The following is a 19,440-nucleotide window of genomic DNA, read 5'->3' as shown; positions in this document are numbered from 1 at the left end:
ACTTGTTATTTAATGGTGAAATAAACAGAAATGGGAAACTGAGTTTTTCTTGAATGATAATGAAGAGGTTGCAGAATATATAAGCTAAATCCAGCTTAAAGGAGCTGAGAAAAACTAAGAATCAGAAGCAAAGACTACTGTTAGTTGTTTCATGCATCTTTTTTCTATTGACTTAGAATCAAGTGTCGGGAATTTAGGGGCCAGATAATTACAGGAAAATACAAACTTTCTCTGCTAGAATGTGATGATGTTTGAAGATTTATATTATTGAATTCACAATTTCATACCATTGCTCTTGTGAAGCACATACAGAAGCATCCCTGAGGTGCACCTGGGTGGTTCAGTCGTTTTAAGTGTCTGCCTTCGGCTCAGGTCATGATCCCGGGGTCCTGGGATCCAGCCCCATGTCACAGGGAGCCTGCTTCTCCCTCTCCCTCTGCCTGCCTCTCTGCCTGCTTGTGCTCTCGCTCTCTCTCTCAAATAAATGAATAAAATCTTAAAAAAAAAAGCATCCCTAAGACATATAATTATTCCCAGCTCTCGTAAGCACAATTAAAGCTAAGTAATGCTTGATGAATATGTAAGAATTATTGTACATTTATATTGTGCAGTTTAAAGAGAATGGAATTAGGAGTTGGTAGACATGGATTCTAGTCTAGGCTCTGTCCCTTTGAGGTCTATAATCTTAGGGAGGCATATTGTTCACCTTATCTGTCGTTTTTTTCCCCATCTATAAAGTGAAAGAGTCAAACTTGTGAAATACCTGCACTTCTAAAATTCTCTGGTTTTTAAATGTCTTGCAAAAGTTGTTCTCTACTAAACGTTATCTTTTTTTTCCTCCGTAAGGGTGTGTTACTACTGCAGGCACTAACAAGAAGCAATGGAGCAATCCAGAAAATTGTTGCTTTTGAAAATGCTTTTGAGAGACTACTGGACATTATTACAGAGGAGGGGAACAGTGATGGAGGTATAGTATGAGGAAATTGATTTAAAGAGATTCCTTTTGTGCTCACTAAATTGTTAACTTTTAGGGAATGCGATTAGAGGGAGAAATGAGGATTCGTACTTTATATTCTTTCATTATGGTTTGTGGAGTATGGATTTCTTTTTATTTATCCTATTTGATATTTGTTAGGCTTCTGGAATCTAAGTTGGGGTGTTTCATCATTTCTAGAAAATCTCAGCCATCTCTCTTCAAACACTGATCTGCTACATTTTCTCCTGTCTTATTTCTAAACTCAGAATCAATTCTCTTGTCATCTGATTTGACTCTCACTTTATCGTACTTTCTCTTCTGTGTTTTCCATCTTTTGGTGTTTCCAGGCTTTATTCCGTTTTATTATTTCTGACCTGTTATCTATTTCAACAATTCTTTCTTCACCTACATTTACTTATTTATTATTATTTTAAATTTTTATTTAAATTCCCATTGCTTAATATATAGTGTAATATTAGTTTCAGGTGTACAATGTAGTGATTCAACACTTCCATACATCACCCAGTGCTCATCATGACAAGTGCGCTCCTTAATCCCATCACCTATTTGACCCATCTGCCCACCTACCTTTCTTTTGGTAATCATCAGTTTATTCTCTGTAGTTAAGAGTCTCTGGTTTGCCTCTGTCTTTTTTTTTTCCCCATGCTCATCTGTGTTGTTTCTTAAATTCCACATATGAGTGAGATCATACAATATTTGTCTTTCTCTGACTGACTTATTTTGTTTAGCATAATACTCTCTAGCTCCATCTATGTCATTGCAAATGGGAAGATTTCATTCTTTTTTGTGGCTGAGTACGATACAAAATATCTGCGGATATTTTCAACTTACTATTTATTTCTTCAAACACAAGAAACAATTATTTCATAGTCTGTGTCTGATAATCCCAATATTTTAAGTCTTTGTGGATCTGGAACTTTTGCTCCATTGGTTCTTATGCATTGCTCAATGTTTTCTTTGTGCATGAATATCTTTGATTAAGTGTTGTGTTGTACTTAACAGAATTATTCATAGGAATTTGAAGCCTAGGATGGAGGTAATTTCTTTTAGAGAAAACATAGTCGTTTCTGCCAAGTCCTGGCAGTGCAGTTTATCTGGGATCAACTTAATCCAGGTTTAAGGCTTGAGATTCCCTAGACCACTCAGGCAATTCAAACCCAGACTGTAAGATCTATGAGGACTACTTAACTTTTGGTTATTCTCATGCTGAGGATATAGCCCTTTGAAGTCCCAGCTTATTAGTGGAGAGTTTTCTGTTAGATTCCTTTCCCACCTTGTATGTGCTCTTGGCTTTGATTTATTTTCCCTCTGCCATGTGAGTCTGTCAAAATGAAAGTTTTAGGTTTTTTAAGATTGAGAAATATACTCCCAGCCAAAAGGTATTTATACTTCTTTACCTCACTAAGATACCCATTTTCCTATCATTGTTAACTTGCTAAACTGTCAAATCTTCATTGCTCCTGAGGCTTTTTTGTTTTTTAATTCGGCATTTTTAGTTGTTTTTAGTGAGAGGTTGATCCAAAAACCTAGCCCTGGGATTGAAAGAGAAAATTAGTTTATTTGCATTGACTGAAGTGAGATTAGCAAGTTGAGTAGTATAGATGACATTTGGCTATTTTAATCTGGAGGGGAGGGCCAGCCTGGTGATAAAGATTTGCATGTCTAGAAGATAGGTGATAGATGAAACAAAGTTAGATAAATGAGATAAAAGATGAGATGAGTCCATTAGGGTGAGTAATGAGTGAGAAGGGAAGTACTAAAACAAAAACCTGAGCAATACTAATAGTTAAGGAATAGTAGAGAGGAGCAAGTATTGGTAAAAGAGACTGAGGGCCGAGAGGCAAGAGGAAAACATCTGTGGGAGGGTCTGGGGAGTGGGTAGCATTGTTAGAAGCTGCTGAGATGTCAAATAAGATAGGGCAGAAATGTACCTTTGGGAACATGGACATCATTGATGACCTTGGGGAGAGCAGTTGTGTATAGTGGTTGCCTCAGAATCCATATTGCAGTGAGAGGAACGTGTTAGAAATGGGAAAATAGAATAGTAGAGAAAACTCATGCAACGAATTTGGAGAAGTTGGGGGAGAAAGGTAAATAGGAACTGGAGGTTGACGGGGAATGTTTTTTATCCTCTTAAATTTTTTGTTGACATATGAAACATTTTTCAAACATACAGAAAACAGTAAGAAATAGTGTAACAAACCCTTGTGCACCAATCGGCCAATTCTATTAAATGTTTACATTTTGCTATACATGTTTTAGATTTTTAAGAAAGAAAACACAGGGGCGCCTGGGTGGCTCAGTCGTTAAGCGTCTGCCTTCGGCTCAGGTCATGATCCCAGGGTCCTGGGATCGAGCCCCACATCGGGCTCCCTGCTCCGCGGGAGGCCTGCTTCTCCCTCTCCCACTCCCCCTGCTTGTGTTCCCTCTCTCGCTCTCTCTCTCTGTCAAATAAATAAATAAAATCTTTAAAAAAAAAGAAAGAAAGAAAACACAGAGTTAAGACCTGTGTATATAACTCATTCTCTATAAAACTATAACTATAACAAAGTCTTTGTAGAACTGTTATTCTGCCTTCCTTCTCTAAGATTACTGTATTTTGATTTTGTTTTCCCATTCAATGAGTGTTTTTATACTTTTTTTTTTTTTTTAAAGATTTTATTTATTTATTTGACAGAGAGAGACACAGCGAGAGAGGGAACACAAGCAGGGGGAGTGGGAGAGGGAGAAGCAGGCTTCCCGCAGAGCAGGGAGCCCGATGCGGGGCTCAATCCCAGGACCCTGAGACCATGACCTGAGCCGAAGGCAGACGCTTAACGACTGAGCCACCCAGGTGCCCCTGTTTTTATACTTTTTTAAAAAGATTTATTTATTTTAGGGGCACCTGGGCAGCTCAATCAGTTAAGCATCTGCCTTCGGCTCAGGTCATGGTCTCAGAGTCCTGGGATCAAGCCCCGCTTTGGGCTCCTTGCTCAGCGGGGAGCCTGCTTCTCCCTCTGTGCTCTCTCTCTCTCTCTCAAATAAATAAATAAAATCTTTTTTTTAAAAAAAGATTTTATTTATTTTAAAGAGAGAGGCTGCATGAGTAGGGAGAGGGGCAGAGGGAGAGGGAGAAAATCCCAAGCAGACTCCCCGCTGAGCGTGGAGCCCAATGTGAGGTTCAGTCTCACAACCCTCAGATCATGGCCTAAGCTGAAATCAGGAGTTGGGCACTTACCTGACTGAGCTACCCAAGTGCCCCTGTTTTTATACTTTTAACATGTATTTGTGTGATTCTGCACACACACACACATCATATATTAATAAACCATATATAGCATTATTTTACATGTTCTCAAACTAGATAAAAAGCATCCTTCTGAATATAACTTTACAACTTGCTGTTTTTTATCCAACATTATGTTTTTGAGATTTATCCATGTTGGTACATATTACTCTAGTTTATTCTTTTTTTTTTTTTTTTAAAGATTTCATCCATTTATTTGAGAGAGAGAAAGAGGGACAGAGAGCACGAGAGGGAAGGGGATCAGAGGGAGAAGCAGACCCCCCGCTGAGCAGGAAGCCCGATGTGGGACTCGATCCCGGGACTCCTGGATCATGACCTGAGCTGAAGGCAGTCGCTTAACCAACTGAGCCACCCAGGCGCCCTCTAGTTTATTCATTTTAAGTGCTATATATATATATATTTTTTTTTTTTAAGATTTTATTTATTTATTTGACAGAGAAAGACACAGTGAGAGAGGGAACACAAACAGGGGGAGTGAGAGTGGGAGAAGCAGTCTTCCCACTGAGCAGGGAGCCCAATGCGGGGCTCAATCCCAGGAAACCGGGACCATGACCTGAGCCGAAGGCAGACGCTTAACGACTGAGCCACCCAGGCGCCCCTTAAGTGCTATGTTTTATTCAGTAGTACGAATATTCTATGATCTATTTTTTTTAAGATTTTATTTATTTATTTGAGAGAAAGAGTGTGCACACAAGCAAGGGGGAGGGGCAGAGGGGGAGAGAGGAGATTCCTGCTGAGCAGGGAACCTGACACTGGGCTCCATCCCAGGACCCCAAGATCACAAACCAAGCTGAAGGCAGAAGGCTCAAGCCACCCAGGTGCCCTTATGATCTTTTTTTTTTTTATTGAGTTGACAGGCTGTATCTGTTTTTGCTAATATAAACTGTTGTTGCGAATGGTCTTTATGTGTCTACTTGTATATGAAGTTTCTCTACACTGTATACCTACAAATAGAATTACACTTTTTTCATCTTTACCACATTGCCAAATGGCTTTCTTAAGTGGTTTTATCAGTTTGTATATCTATCAACAGTGTTTTTAAGTTTCTTTTTCTTCACATTCTTGTCAGTCTTTGCTTGCCAGTTTGATGGGTATGAGATGGTATCTCACTGAGATTTTCACTTTTCATTTCATAAACTAATGAGATTAAGCATATTTTCATGGGAGTTTACACCCTGATTTTGTTGATTTGTCTTTTACCCCTCTGAATTAGCTGCTTGCCCATTTTAGTGTAAGATTGTTTTTCCTTTTCCAGTTGATTACTGAGAGTATGTATTCTGGATACTAATCCTTTGTGAATTATTCATGTTTAAATTATTTTCTTCTAGTTTGTTTATAGTGTTTCTATTAAAGTTTAAAATTTTAACATAATCACATATATTGGCTTTTTTTAAAGATTGCATTTTCTTTTTTTAAAATATTTTATTTACTGATTTATTTGAGAGAGAGCGTGCACAAGCAGGGGGAGGGGCAGAGGGACAAGCAGACTCCCCACTGAGCATTGAGCCTGATGTGGGGCTCGATCCCGGGACCCTGAGATCATGACCTAAGCCGAAGTCAGATGCTTAACCAACTGAGCCACCCAGGTGCCCCCATATATTGGCTTTTTAAAAAGAGTTTATGCTTTTGTGTCTTATTTTAAAAATTTCTCTCTACCTCAAGGTTGTAAAGAGTGTTTTCATCATTTTCTTTTACTAAAGGCTTTGCAGTTGTCTTTTACATTTAATTAATATGGATTTTGCATTTGAATGATGGTATAAGATTTGTAATCAAACATCCATATGTGTGAAGGGCTGTTTCTGAGTTCTCTGTTCTGTTACATTTGTCTCACTCTGCACTAAAACCACACTTTCTTGATTACTAAACCTCATAATATCTCTTATCTATTAGAATATAGGAAAAATCTTTTATATTGTCTACTTCCCGGATCCAATTCCAGCATTAGATACCAGCAGGGTATTTGAGAATTCAACTCAGTTCTGACACTGTCTACCCACAGAGAGCATCAGATTCCATAGCTTGAGGGTTTAGTCCTACAAAACTGCCCTCCACCCTCCCCCTTAGGATGCCAGTCACAAGCCCCAGGCTGTTACCTATGCTTCTGACCTACCTCACAGAATTCAGGGAAACACGTTTACCGGTTTATTAAAGGATTTGAATCAACAGCCGGATGAAGAGATACATAGGGGGAGGTCCTGAACAAAGGAGCTCCTGTCCTTGCAAAGCTTGGGTCCCAGCTCAATGACACATGGAAGCATTCTGGTTCCCCAAGTGTGGAGGCTCTCTGAAAAGGAGCAAAAAACTGTCCTCTTGGTTGTTTATGGAGTCTTCATTAAAAATTTTGATTGACTAAGTCATTGGCCATTAGCTGATTCAACCTCTAGGTTCTCCCCCCTCCCTGGAGGTGGGGAGAGTTCTTCGGGGCACTGAAAGTTCCAACCCTATAGTCACATGGCTGGTCCTACTGGCAGCCAGTGCCCACCCTTGAGTGGGGTCCCAAAATCACCTTCATTAATAAATAGCAAGATACCCATTTCACCTTTGTGGCTCTGAAGGGTTTTCAGGAACTGTGGATGAAGATCAAATATAACTGAGAAATATATTTTGATCATCTGGATGAATTCTGAAGCCCTCTTCTCAATTGCCTTAACACGTCTTTTCCTTTTGTTCTTCCATTTGAATGAAATTTGTTCACTAATTAAGTTCTATATATTAAATATAAGTGTGTGTGTGTATGTATATATATATATGTATATATATATTATTTTTTTTTAAGTAACCTCTGAACCCAGTGTGGATCTCAACCTTACCAACACCAAGATCAAGAGTCACATGCTCTACCGACGAGCCAACCCTCCCCATTGGAATTTTTTTGGAAATATATTGGGTTTACAGATTAATTTAAGGAGAATTGTCATCTTCATGCATTGACTTTTCCCATTCATGAACCCAGGTCTATCTCTTAATTCAGATCTTCTTTCAGATCTTTGAGTCATGTTTTATCATTTTGAGCAAAAGATGTTACACTTTTTTTATTAGATTGATTCCTAGGCATCTTACCATTTTTGTTACCATATGAATGGGATCTTTTTCTTTTACATTCTCAAACTGGTCATTACTTGATTTTTGTGTGTTGATCTTGTGTCCAACCACCTTATTAAACCATTAGTTTTTTTTTTTTTTTAAAGATTTTATTTATTTATTTGACAGAGAGAGGGACACAAGCAGGGGGAGTGGGAAAGGGAGAAGCAGGCTTCCCGCCGAGCAAGGAGCCCAATGCAGGGCTCGATCCCAGGACCCTGAGATCATGACCCGAGCCGAAGGCAGTCGCTTAACCAACTGAGCCACCCAGGCGACCCTAAACCATTAGTTCTAACTGGGCTTTCTGTGTAGATAATTATATTTTCTGCTTATAAAAGTAATCATTTTGGGGCGCCTGGGTGGCTCAGTCGTTGGATGTCTGCCTTTGGCTTGGGTCATGATCCCAGGGTCCTGGGATCGAGCCCCACATCGGGCTCACTGCTCAGCAGAAGGCCTGCTTCTCCCTCTCCCACTCCCCTTCTTGTGTTCCCTCTCTCGCTGTCTCTCTCTCTGTCAAATAAATAAATAAAATCTTTAAAAAAAAAGTGATCATTTTTCTTCCTTTTCAATTCTTACACCACTTTTCTTTTTTGTCTTATTGCACTAATTAGAATCTTTAATACAGTGTTGAATATTGCTGGCTTTAATAAGAATACTGATGTCTCACCATTAAATTTGATTTTTGCTAAGAGTTTTTATCATGAATGAATCTTGAATTTTAGTGAATTTTTTTCTATATCTATGGAGATCATCAGATTATTTTTCTCCTTTAATCTATGAGAGTCTTTTCTTTAAAAAGAGAGACTGCAACCAATATAAGTAAGTTGAGAAGAGGGAGATACAGGAGAGAGAGAGGATGATCAATCAGTGATACATAATACCTAAAAAAGGAGGAAGGAATGGAATCCAGAATAGGGGTAGGAGTTGGCTTTTAAGATAGGAAAAGAAGCACATCTTCCATCATAATGGGGAAGGCACAGGTGGAGATATAGGTCCTTTTTCAGATTTGGTGGTAGGAAGTTGAATTGAAAATAGAGTCATATGCTAAGAGTGAAAGAGGAGGACACAGTTGAGAATTATGGAGAAGGTAAAAAGTCTTTTGGAGAATAGGAGAGTTAGTTGACTGTTGTAATTAGGAAGATTTCCAGGCAGGGATAAAAGCCCCGTTGAGGGTTTTCACTGTGATTTTACAGTACTGCACACAGCTTGATGAAGTGATTCTGTCCCCCCATTCCCCATACTCCGCTGCCTAGGTGTGATAGAGAAAAAAAAACAAGCAGTTAATTTTTCACAGGGTTGTGTGTTTTCCAGGAAGTTACTATGAAAAGACAGTAAGACAAGAGAACTTAGTTTATTATCTCCAGAGTGAAGAAATGAAGATCTATATAGTCTAAGCTAGATAGGGAAGGAAGTAAAGACAGAGGGGTTCCTAAAAAGGAAGAAAGAAGACTTGTTGATGGTTTGAAAGTCTCAGGGAAGTCATAGAATACTTGAGCGGAAAAGATGGGAGGTTTTTGTAATGGAGTAAGAATTCTCTCTGATGATGAGGCCAAGAACTGAGAAGTCCAGGTATTAGATGGATTGTCACTGAAATCAAGAGGGACAGCAGGAAGTAGAGAAAGATTTTGAGCTAGATGCCAGCAATGCTTTCAGTGAATGGAGTAGTGACCACAGTTTTGTTACATAACTGCAATTAGGAGTGGTAAGATGGTATGGGCAGATGGCCTGATCCTCAAGGAAACAGGCGATTTTGTGAGAAGGCAGAGGAACTATGGTCTCTGGAAAGTACATTGGGCTGGGAGGATCATAGATTCCACATTCTGACTCAGGTACATGGGATTGAGAGCATGAACTGCCTGCACTTTAGAATGTTACAAGGTAAGGCAACTTCTTTATTTTTTTTTTTAAGATTATATATTTATTTATTTGACAGAGAGCACAAGCAGGGGGAGCAGCAGAGGGAGACAGAGAAGCAGGCTCCCTGATGAGCAGGGAGCCCAATGTGGGGCTTGATCCCAGGTCCTGAGATCATGACCTGAGCTGAAGGCAGACGCTTAACTGACTGAGCCACCCAGGCACTGAAGGCAGCTTCTTTAAAGAAAAAAACATTTCGGGGCACCTGGATGGCTCAGTTGGTTAAGCAGCTGCCTTCGCCTCAGGTCATGTTCCTGGGGTCCTGGGATCAAGCCCTGCATCAGGCTCCCTGCTCAGTGGGGAGTCTGCTTCTCCCTCTCCCTCTGCCCCTTCCTCTGCTTGTGTGCACTCTTTCTCTCTCCAAAATAAATGAATCTTAAAAAAAATGAAGTGACTGAGGCTATAGTAGGTTTTATTAACCAATATTTGGGAGTTTGGGGTAGCATCTTGAAAGAGTTTGAAAGGAGATTAAGCATTCTAAGATGAGAAAATGGAAGTGCGTAGGTGATTAGCGAGGTATATATTTTCAGAGGTGACCAAGGAAAACAGAATTTTAAGGCAGGGTAGAATTAGCTAGTCTTTAGGATTGCTAAGTTCTAATGGCTCCTTGTAACTGATGGTGGCCTTCAAAGCTCTGGAATTCACTTTGCACATTGGAGGGAAGGCCTGCCAGTTATAGTGAGAGCTTTGACATTCTGTTTCCTCCAGAGCCTTCAGATGGTCCTAATGGCAGATCTTATTTAATCGAGATTTATGGCCCTGCATAAGAGACAGATACAGTGGTTCCTCCTTAGAAGGTGAGGATCCACATGTTTCAGCAGTATGAGGTAAGGAAGCCTCTAATTTGGGAGATCAGGATGGGTTAAATCAGAGATTTTAAAAGGAATCTGAAATATGCACCTTAAACATTTTATCTCAAGTTAAATGTAATAATTTGCATTGATAAACTGACCTTTGGAGTTAGGGCCAGAACGTTTTCTTCAAATATGGGTGGACTGATAGGAGTTTTTCCATCATCTTCGTGCATCTTTATTACATCACATCTATAATACATCATGTAGGATTTGATCTTTGGCTTCTTTGAAGTGCAAGATCTTTATGGGTTGTTTTTTTTTTTTTTAAAGATTTTATTTATTTATTTGACAGAGAGAGAAATAGCGAGAGCAGGAACACAAGCAGGGGGAATGGGAGAGGGAGAAGCAGGCTTCTTGCCGAGCAGGGAGCCCGATGTGGGACTCAATCCCAGGATCCTGGGATCATGACCTGAGCCGAAGGCAGACGCTTAACGACTGAGCCACCCAGGCGCCCCCTTTATGGGTTTTTACAATTACTTTTTTTGTATGGCTTGCATTACCCATATATAACAACAACTATTCTTAATGACTTGGCTTTCATTGAGTTTTGCCAAAGACTTAGTTTTTATAAAATAGCTCTATTATATAGTCATTCCCTCATATCTATAGGGAATACACTCCAAGACCCCCAGTGGATGCCTGAAATCATAGTACCAAACCCTATATATACAGTGTTGTTTCCTATACATACATACCTATGATGAAGTTTAATTTACAAATTAGGCACAATAAGAGATTAACGACAACTAATAATAGAACAACTGTAACAATATACTGTAATTAAAGTTACGTGAATGTGATCTTACTTTCTCTGTCTCTGAAAATGTGCTGTACTCACCTTGCTTCTTGTCATGACATGAAATGATAAAATAACTATGTGATGAGATGAAGTGAGGTTAATGATGTAGGCATTGTGACGTAGCATTAGGCTACTATTATTAACCTTCTGACACTAAATCAGGAGGAGGATCATCTGCTTCTGGACTGCACTCGATCACAGATAAGACCTCAGAAAGTGAAACTGCAGATAAGAGGGGACTATTATTTGACAATTTATATTATAGTTAATTAATAACTAGTGCAGATAGCATGGTAGATTTGTAAATTACAAAAGTAATTTACTCTTAGGTGCAATAATCCAGGCATGATCCATGAAAGAAAAAATTGATATGTGGGACTTCTTTAACATTGAAAATTTCTCTACAAAACACTGTTAAGGTGCTTTAAAAAATAGTCTTTTTTTTTTTTTAAGTTTTATTTATTTAAGTGATCTCTGCACTTGACATAGGGCTTGAACTCAGATGACCCCGAGATCGACAGTTGTTATGCTCTTCCGACTGAGCCAGCCAGGCACCCCCAAAATAAAGTCTATTAATTAAAAAAAAAAGCAACTGATTTTTGTAAACATAAAGCTCAATTAGTAGGAGTAAAAGTGTGGATGTACTATACAGAGGAACCTATTAGCTGTGAACATCTAGTATCAATCATATTTTTAACAGGAAACGGATCCTTGGTTAAACTAGCACGCGGTAAAGTAGAGATCAGTTGGCGAGCTTTAAACCATGATAACAGTGTAAGCTGTAGTGTGGATGAAAGTACCCTATAGAATAGTATGTTGTAAGCAGAGATAGGAATAAATGGAGAACAGGAACCAGGAATGATAGGAAGCCTGAGAGTGGCCAGAGATCTGTAAGGAAAATGAAGAGAGTAGTTAGTGTGTTAGAAACCAAGGGAAGAGTAAGTTTCAGGAAAGAGACATCAAGATAGCAATGTCAGGTCCTTCTTAGAGATTAAGTAAAATATGGTTGATTCATTCAATGAATATTTAATAGTGACCTGATATTTATAGATCTGATATCTCTGTCTCTGCTGAGGACAGAGTAAGTCACTGTATCCTAGTAGGGCATTCACATTCCTGTCTTTATGAATTATAATCCAGTGGAGAAGACAGATACAGCATAATAAAAGGAGCAGGCTTTTGTGAAAGCATGTAGCTGGTGATACTAGCCTGGTCATCAGGTCTTGATGTTTAATCTGGGATCTAAAGAAAAATATGAGTTACTGAGGTGAGTGGATAGTTGAACAGAGGGGTCAAGAGATCATGAGAAAGAGCACACAGCTTGTGGCCTGTGGCCATCAGGAGTCAGAACAGGCTTTCTGCCTTGCCGTACTGAAGAAATGCTGAGCTTAGGATTTGTCTTTAAAAGTGTTTAGTGGAGGGATCCGGGTGACTCAGTCGGTTAAGCTTCCGACTCTTGATTTCTACTCAAGCTCAGGTCATGATCTCAGGGTCATGAGATTGAGCCTTGCCTGGGGCTCTGAGCTCAGCATGGAGTGGAGTCTGCTGGTCCCTCTCCCTCCCCCTTTGCTCCTCCCCTGCACGCAGGCATGTGCATGTCTCTGTCTCTGTCTCTCTCTAAAATAAATAAAATCTTTAAAAAAAAAAAAAATTCTCTCCCTCTCCCTCTGGACCCCCTCTCCCCGCCCCCCCCCCCAGCAAAAAGTGTTTGGGGATTGAATTTTCCTTCAGGTTTTATCAGCCTTAACACTTCCATTTTACATTCTTTTCCCAGGTATAGTAGTGGAAGATTGTCTGATTTTGCTCCAAAACTTGTTAAAAAACAACAATTCCAATCAAAATTTTTTTAAAGAAGGCTCATATATTCAACGTATGAAACCTTGGTTTCATGTTGGAGATGAAAATTCTGGCTGGTCTGCACAGAAAGTGACTAATCTGCACGTAATGCTACAGGTATACTGTAGTTAGACATAAATGTGATAAGAATTTTGACAATGTTCCTTTCAAAGAAAATTGCTTGTGTTTGATAAATTTAGGATGTTGAGTTGGTTTCAGATGGGCTTTAAAGAATCTTTTAATATGAAGATTTGCAGTTATGTTCAGAGATCCTCTGCCATTAACCTCCCCCCCAACTCCCATCGCATACACCCATCACTCAGCTTCAATAATTATTAACATCTGGCAATTTTGTTTCACCTTTTATTCCCCTTTCTTGTCCTGCTGGATTATTTTAAAGCAAATCCAAATATATAGTGTCCTGATGGGTTTTGCACCCAGAGAATAATAGGTTAGATTGTTGATTTGAATTTTTAAAATCTGATTTCTTCAATTAAGGTTTTAATGTTCAGAATACTACATTCGGCAAATAAATTCATTCAGTAAACATTTACTGGGAGCTATGCACTGACTGCTAGGAAATGAATGATAATGTGCCTGCCCCCAAAGATTAATAATCTGTTTTAAATCCGATACGGGTTAAATTGACACATCACCTGTAATTTTATTTAAGCTTTATGGTGAAAGCTTAGTGGTGATGGATAGTAAAAGTGAAGACAGTAGGATCCCAAATGATTTCTCCATCAGAGAATATATGAAATTCTTTGAAGTATTTTACTTACTTATTCCTTTATTACTTCTCAATCCTTAAGTTTATACATTAGCCTCCCAACTTACTGACTCGCTGGTGATTCTTGTGGGTCTTCGAATATCTCTGAATTGTGCCTCCGTCTCTGAAGTTGTTTTCCTCAAAACTAGATGGATAGTTTCTCTAGTAATTAGAGTCTGAATATTGCTGCATGCCTTGGGAGTTGGCTATGTAGGGTTGATTGATAATTAGGGTGACCAGATGCCCCATTTTGCCAGGGTAGTATTCATTTTGTAATTACTATAACAGTGTCCTCTTTCACTTCTAAACTGTCCCAATTTAGATAACAAATTATAGTTACCCTATATAGAATATACCTAAGAACAGGATGATATTTTATGGGAGCACATGGGTAGAATCTTCCTTTTTTATACTCCCCCCTTTATCATTTCTATTTTCGTGTGTCGGTGTTACACATTTCAAGACTGTATTGGTTTTTTATACTTTCAAATTAGCATCCCAAGTAGTAAGCTTGATATCTTTGCCCAACACCACTTTCTTAATAAAGGAAATTCCTCTAGAAAAGTACCTTTCAAAATGTGATTAGACAGAGTGAAGGGATCTGGTGATGTGCAAAAAGTTATATAAATATCCTGCCAAGCAGTGAAAATTTAAAGTGCTGGAGGAGTCCATTCGTGTTTTATAGTTTAAGGTACTATGTAAGGAATTATTTTTGAAGAAAATGTCACTGTTTAAAAGTAAAGTAGTATTTTACCCAAAAAAATAAAGACTAGAGTACTGAATATCAACAAAAAAATTCTAGGTACATAGTAAATTGTTTCTTTAAGTACTCTTGACTTACAAGAAGTGAATAAAATGTTGAAGAAAGTAAACTTCAAAATAAAGAAGCTGAGTTTAATTCACTTTAATATATTCTCCATCTCAAAAATTGAGTAGTTGATACATTCATGACTTCACAGGCCACAGGTTATCTTCTGCTTTTCAGTCGGTTCTAGTGCTATTTCTTTGTAGCTTTATGTATGTTACTTATACTTCCAGTTCTTTATTATGCACCAAATGAAAATGCATCAAAAATGGTGGTAAATAGTCCTATTTGGATAGATAACATCCTAACTGGAACTAGTCATCATTGCATTTGAAATCATGATTGATTTTTAAAATTCTCTAAGTTGAAATTGATGTGCTTAAGGATATTTATTCAGATTCTACAGATTAAATTTGGGGGAAGCATCATCTCAAAAATTTTTTTAGTCATAAAACATTTTAATTTTGTCCTGAAATGATAGTGTTATGACTAGTTCTGCCTCCTACTATTCCTACAGGCATGTATACCCTTGTAGACCATTTTTTGGACAGATACTGCCAGCTACTCTCAGAAAGCTCATTACCTTATGAGAGAATCCTTTTCATTTTGGGGTAATTCTAGTTATTAAAAACTTAATCCATATAATGGGTCAAAGTCTGCCTTGATGTAACTGCTACAAACTTCCCTTGTTTTGCTCTCTGGGAAAATACAAGTTCATTTCTTATGGTATTATATATTTGAATGTTGTTATTAAGTCTTCCTTTATTTTCTTATCCTTATATTAAGTATTCCCTCCTTCTTCAATCACCTTTTCCTACTTCTCTGTCATCTAGAAAATTGATAATGCTTTTTTTTACATCATCAATAAAGATACCCAACTGCTATTAGATGATATTAAGGAATTGTTGATTTTGTTAGGTACGGTAATCCTTTTTAGTTAGAGATGCATATAGAAATATTTATGGGAGAAATGACATCTAGCTTGGTATTTGCTTTAAATATATATATATTATCTCTGTGTGTGTGTGTGAGTGTGTGTATGTATTTTTTTTTTCCCTTTCACGTAAGGATAAGAGGGGAATAAATTAAAAAAACAAAAAACCATGGAGGCCTAACTGGAAAGGTCTAAGGATTTAAACCAATAGGTAATCCTAAAGCCTCTCTCTAGTGACATCAGTGTATTAATTAACCCTCTCTTTTTTTTTTTTAAGGTTTTATTTATTTATTTGAGAGAGGAGAGAGAGAGAGCATGAGTGGGGGAGGGCCAGGGGGAGAGGGAGAGGCAGACTCCCCGTTGAGCAGGGAGCCAACTTGGGGCTTGATCCCAGGACTCTGGGATCATGACCTGAGCCACTTGATTCCAGGACCCTGGGATCATGACTTGAGCCAAGACAGACATCCAACCAACTGACCCACCCAGGCGCCCCTTAATCAACCCTCTTAATAAAGTATTATCACAAATTTCCCATTTGATCTTAATATATAAGGCTTTGTACACACATAGACCTATGAGTGTAGTTTTAAAATACAAGATACATATAAAATTATTTTGAAGATCTAACTGTGCTGAACATATTTGGGATGACGTTTTTTATGTTTCTCAGATGTCATGTTCAAGTTCAGACTACTCATAGAGCTATACGGATTTAATTAGCATTACAATCAGTGAGGCCAACCCCTTGCCTAATGCATAAATCTTGTACCCGGTAAATCTTCGGTTGTTAGTTTTAGTCTCTCTTCAAGTATCTCCAGTTGAAGGGGAATACATCACACCTCAAGCCACTCTGTTGTCACATCTACTCTATAATTAGGTAGTTCATCTTTACTTTGATAAGAAATATACCACCCTGTTCCTTATCCATTCATTTACTGAATTTAAAATATGTTATAAATACTGGGGTCATTCTTTGGAATCCAAAAAATGACAGAGGCAGAGTGTGCTCTGGAAGTTCACAGTGGCCTGAAGGAGACATAGACATTCTTGTTCATATAGATAATTTCCCTCAAGACTTTTCCAATCTTTAAAAGACCAATGTTGTTTTCTCTCTCCTGCACAGCTTGTCCGTGTACTGGTGTCTCCCACCAACCCCCCTGGTGCTACCAGCAGCTGCCAGAAAGCTATGTTCCAGTGCGGCTTACTGCAGCAGCTCTGCACCATCCTCATGGCTACTGGAGTTCCTGCTGATATCCTCACGGAGGTAAACCACGTGGGGGCAGGGGCTACTCAGTGCAAGTTGAAATCGGGAATCCTAAGAAGAAGTAGATGTCAGCTAAAGGAAAAACAGTAAAAATTAACCATTTTTACATGTTAAATTCCTTATTGAGCCTCCTAAAACGGAATCAGCATAGTGATGACAGTATTCAGCCCCAAAGGTATACTCATTCCTCAAATTTAATAGTATATGAATAATGTGAAAGCTTACAGGATTTCTCATTAATTTTATTGTATTCAACAGGAATGCACAGTATGATTTATGTTTTCAATTTTGAGAACAGTATGACTTAGTCAAATAAGACTTGAGACTTAAGTAGTCTTACATATTCCTAGAATTGTAAATTCTTTTTCCCTGATGTTTGGCATTTTTTGTTTCCTACCTAATAAGAAAAGGAAGTTAGTTTGAAGAAAAGAAAGGTTGAGTTTACTTAAACTATTTTTAAATTTTTCTCAAATTAACACATGCACCTTAAAAGAACAGATGATAATAAAATTTCTATAACAGAAACCTCTATCTTTAGCCTTACTCCTCCCTGACTTAAATCTTGCTTCCCCTTTGTATAACCCTCTCACTTTACTTTTTCTGTCACCCCAGTAATTTGTGTTTAAATCAGTAATCAGGGTTTATAATTTTATGACTATATAAATACTGTTCCCTGCTAAGCCAGAGCCCTAATATCTTTTTTAAATATCCCTTTCTCTTTCCTGAGTTGTAGTAGTGTTCTTTTTTCATCTTACCTATTTTCTGTGTGCCTACGTATTAGTATTATCACATGCTTAACGTGTCATTTCCATCCCAGGCATTTTTCTTTCTGGGAGCCTTCCATCCATCTGCTCCAATATGGGCTGGTTATTCTCTCCTGTGCACATCTCTTGTCCTGGGACTTTTCACCAGCCCCCTAGGAGCTCTTGTTACTTTTCTCTTGACTTAAATCCCTTAGTTATCAGGCCATGTCTTTACCCGCCCCCCCCCAACCTTTTGGCTCATTATCTTAGTTTACTTAACTTCCTGAGAAAGGTAAATGGCAAGAGAATTTGTTCTTAGCTCTTTGATGTCATTCCTCTACTTTCAGAGTTATTCTGATGTTTGGCTGTGTATGGATTCAGAGTTGGAAATCATAACACTCAACTTTCAGAACATTATTTCAGTGCTGCCGTTAAAAAATCTGAAGCCATTTTTAATCTTTTTTTTTTTTTTAAAGATTTTATTTATTTGACAGAGAGAGATACAGCGAGAGAGGGAACACAAGCAGGGGGAGTGGGAGAGGGAGAAGCAGGCTTCCCGCTGAGCAGGGAGCCTGATGCGGGGCTCGATCCCAGGACCCTGGGATCATGACCCGAGCTGAAGGCAGATGCTTAACGACTGAGCCACCCAGGCGTCCCTAATCTTAATCCTTTTTATGTAACCTTTTTTTCTCTAGAAACTTTTGGGATCTTCTCCTTCTTTCTCGTTTCCTGAAATATCCTGATGATGTGCAGTACTACAGACTTTTTTTTTTTTGTCCTCCCCAATTATTTTTGGCACTCACTGGGCCCCCTGTAGACATGTGTCCTTCAGTTCTGAGAATGTTTTTTCATATTTCTTGATAATTTTTTTTATATTGTTTCTGCAACTCCATTAAAAGATTGTTGGACTTTCTGTGACCCTAGTTTGTCTTTTTATTCTGTTTTCTTGGAGGTATTTTCAACTTCATCCTTAAATTGAAATTTTAATTTTTATATTTTAAGTTTGTTCTCTGATTTTATCCTAAAGCATCCTTATTTTGTAGAAATAGATTGTCTCTCAGAGAATACTATTAATTTTAGTTTTTTGATATTTTAAATGCTTATAGTCAGGTATTATTTCTAATTAAAGGCCTACGCTTAATGTTTTAAAATGTTATTTCAAAAAAGTGTTAGAAGATTACAATGCTGTCACTGCTCTTTTTGGTGTCTGAATTTTGGCATTTAAAAGCAAAACACAGAAGGATACAACATTTTCTTCTTTTGAAAAGAGGTTTTCTTCCTTGACTTTCTCTAAATTGTTATTTTTCCCCCCTTAATAGACCATTAATACTGTATCAGAAGTTATTCGAGGCTACCAAGTAAACCAGGACTACTTTGCTTCTGTAAATGCACCTTCAAACCCACCAAGGTAGGCAAAGGGAAATCTTGAGAGTCCCTCCGAGGAAGTCAAAACTTACTCTGGGTTTTTAGTATATCTCGTATGTACCTCTTATTCTCTTAAGTTCAACTGTCTCTTTTGAGACTAAAAATTATCTGACGAGATAAACATGTTGCTATTTTTAAAGAGTTTTTGTGGTCCTCGGAGCTTAGGTATTTGGGCTCAGATATCACTCTTCCAACTCCTCTTCCGTGCCTTAAGCAAACAGATCACTTGTCTACGCTGCAGTTCTCGTTCCTGTGAAATGGAGATGGAAATAGTAACTTGCTAGACTTCTGGTTGTGCTTCTACAGTCAGCAGCAGTGACTGGTTATTGATTTGTGCACTTGAGTTGCAATGTTTCTTTTTGTTCTTTTCTTTTTAAACACAACAGACCGGCAATTGTAGTTCTTCTCATGTCCATGGTCAACGAAAGGCAGCCGTTTGTACTGCGCTGTGCTGTTCTCTATTGTTTCCAGTGTTTCTTATATAAAAACCAGAAAGGACAAGGAGAAATTGTGTCTACGCTTCTACCTTCCACTATTGATGGTAAATAATTTTGTTCTAATTTCTGTTTTAAAATGTAAATAGTCTTTCAAGCTGTTAATGATAAAATATATCCTAAATGATGAAAGACCCTGGATGTAGTAGAATATTTAAAATATGGCATTTCCTTGAATTTGCTTTAGAAATGCAGTTTTTAGTTAAGACAGCAATTTTCTGGAATATCATCTCATCAAT

The 19,440-nt window shown here is 38.2% G+C and overlaps 1 protein-coding gene across 3 annotated transcripts in view; it reads left to right on the top strand.

Moving 5' to 3' along the window:
- USO1 (USO1 vesicle transport factor) overlaps positions 1 to 19,440 on the top strand; it is a 92,007-nt gene that overhangs the window by 48,926 nt on the left and 23,641 nt on the right. For all 3 annotated transcript variants that reach the window (XM_081812272.1, XM_081812273.1, XM_081812274.1), the window contains exons 8-12: positions 847 to 967; positions 12,706 to 12,884; positions 16,399 to 16,539; positions 18,602 to 18,690; positions 19,094 to 19,248. In XM_081812272.1, coding sequence (XP_081668398.1) covers positions 847 to 967; positions 12,706 to 12,884; positions 16,399 to 16,539; positions 18,602 to 18,690; positions 19,094 to 19,248 — 685 coding nt within the window. The remainder of the gene's footprint in view (positions 1 to 846; positions 968 to 12,705; positions 12,885 to 16,398; positions 16,540 to 18,601; positions 18,691 to 19,093; positions 19,249 to 19,440) is intronic.

The sequence above is a fragment of the Leptonychotes weddellii genome, chromosome 2 (genome assembly GCF_054177405.1).
Source record: "Leptonychotes weddellii isolate Sample4059 chromosome 2, ASM5417740v2, whole genome shotgun sequence".
Classification (NCBI taxonomy): Eukaryota; Metazoa; Chordata; class Mammalia; order Carnivora; family Phocidae; genus Leptonychotes; species Leptonychotes weddellii.
This window is presented reverse-complemented; position numbering and strand designations above follow the sequence as displayed.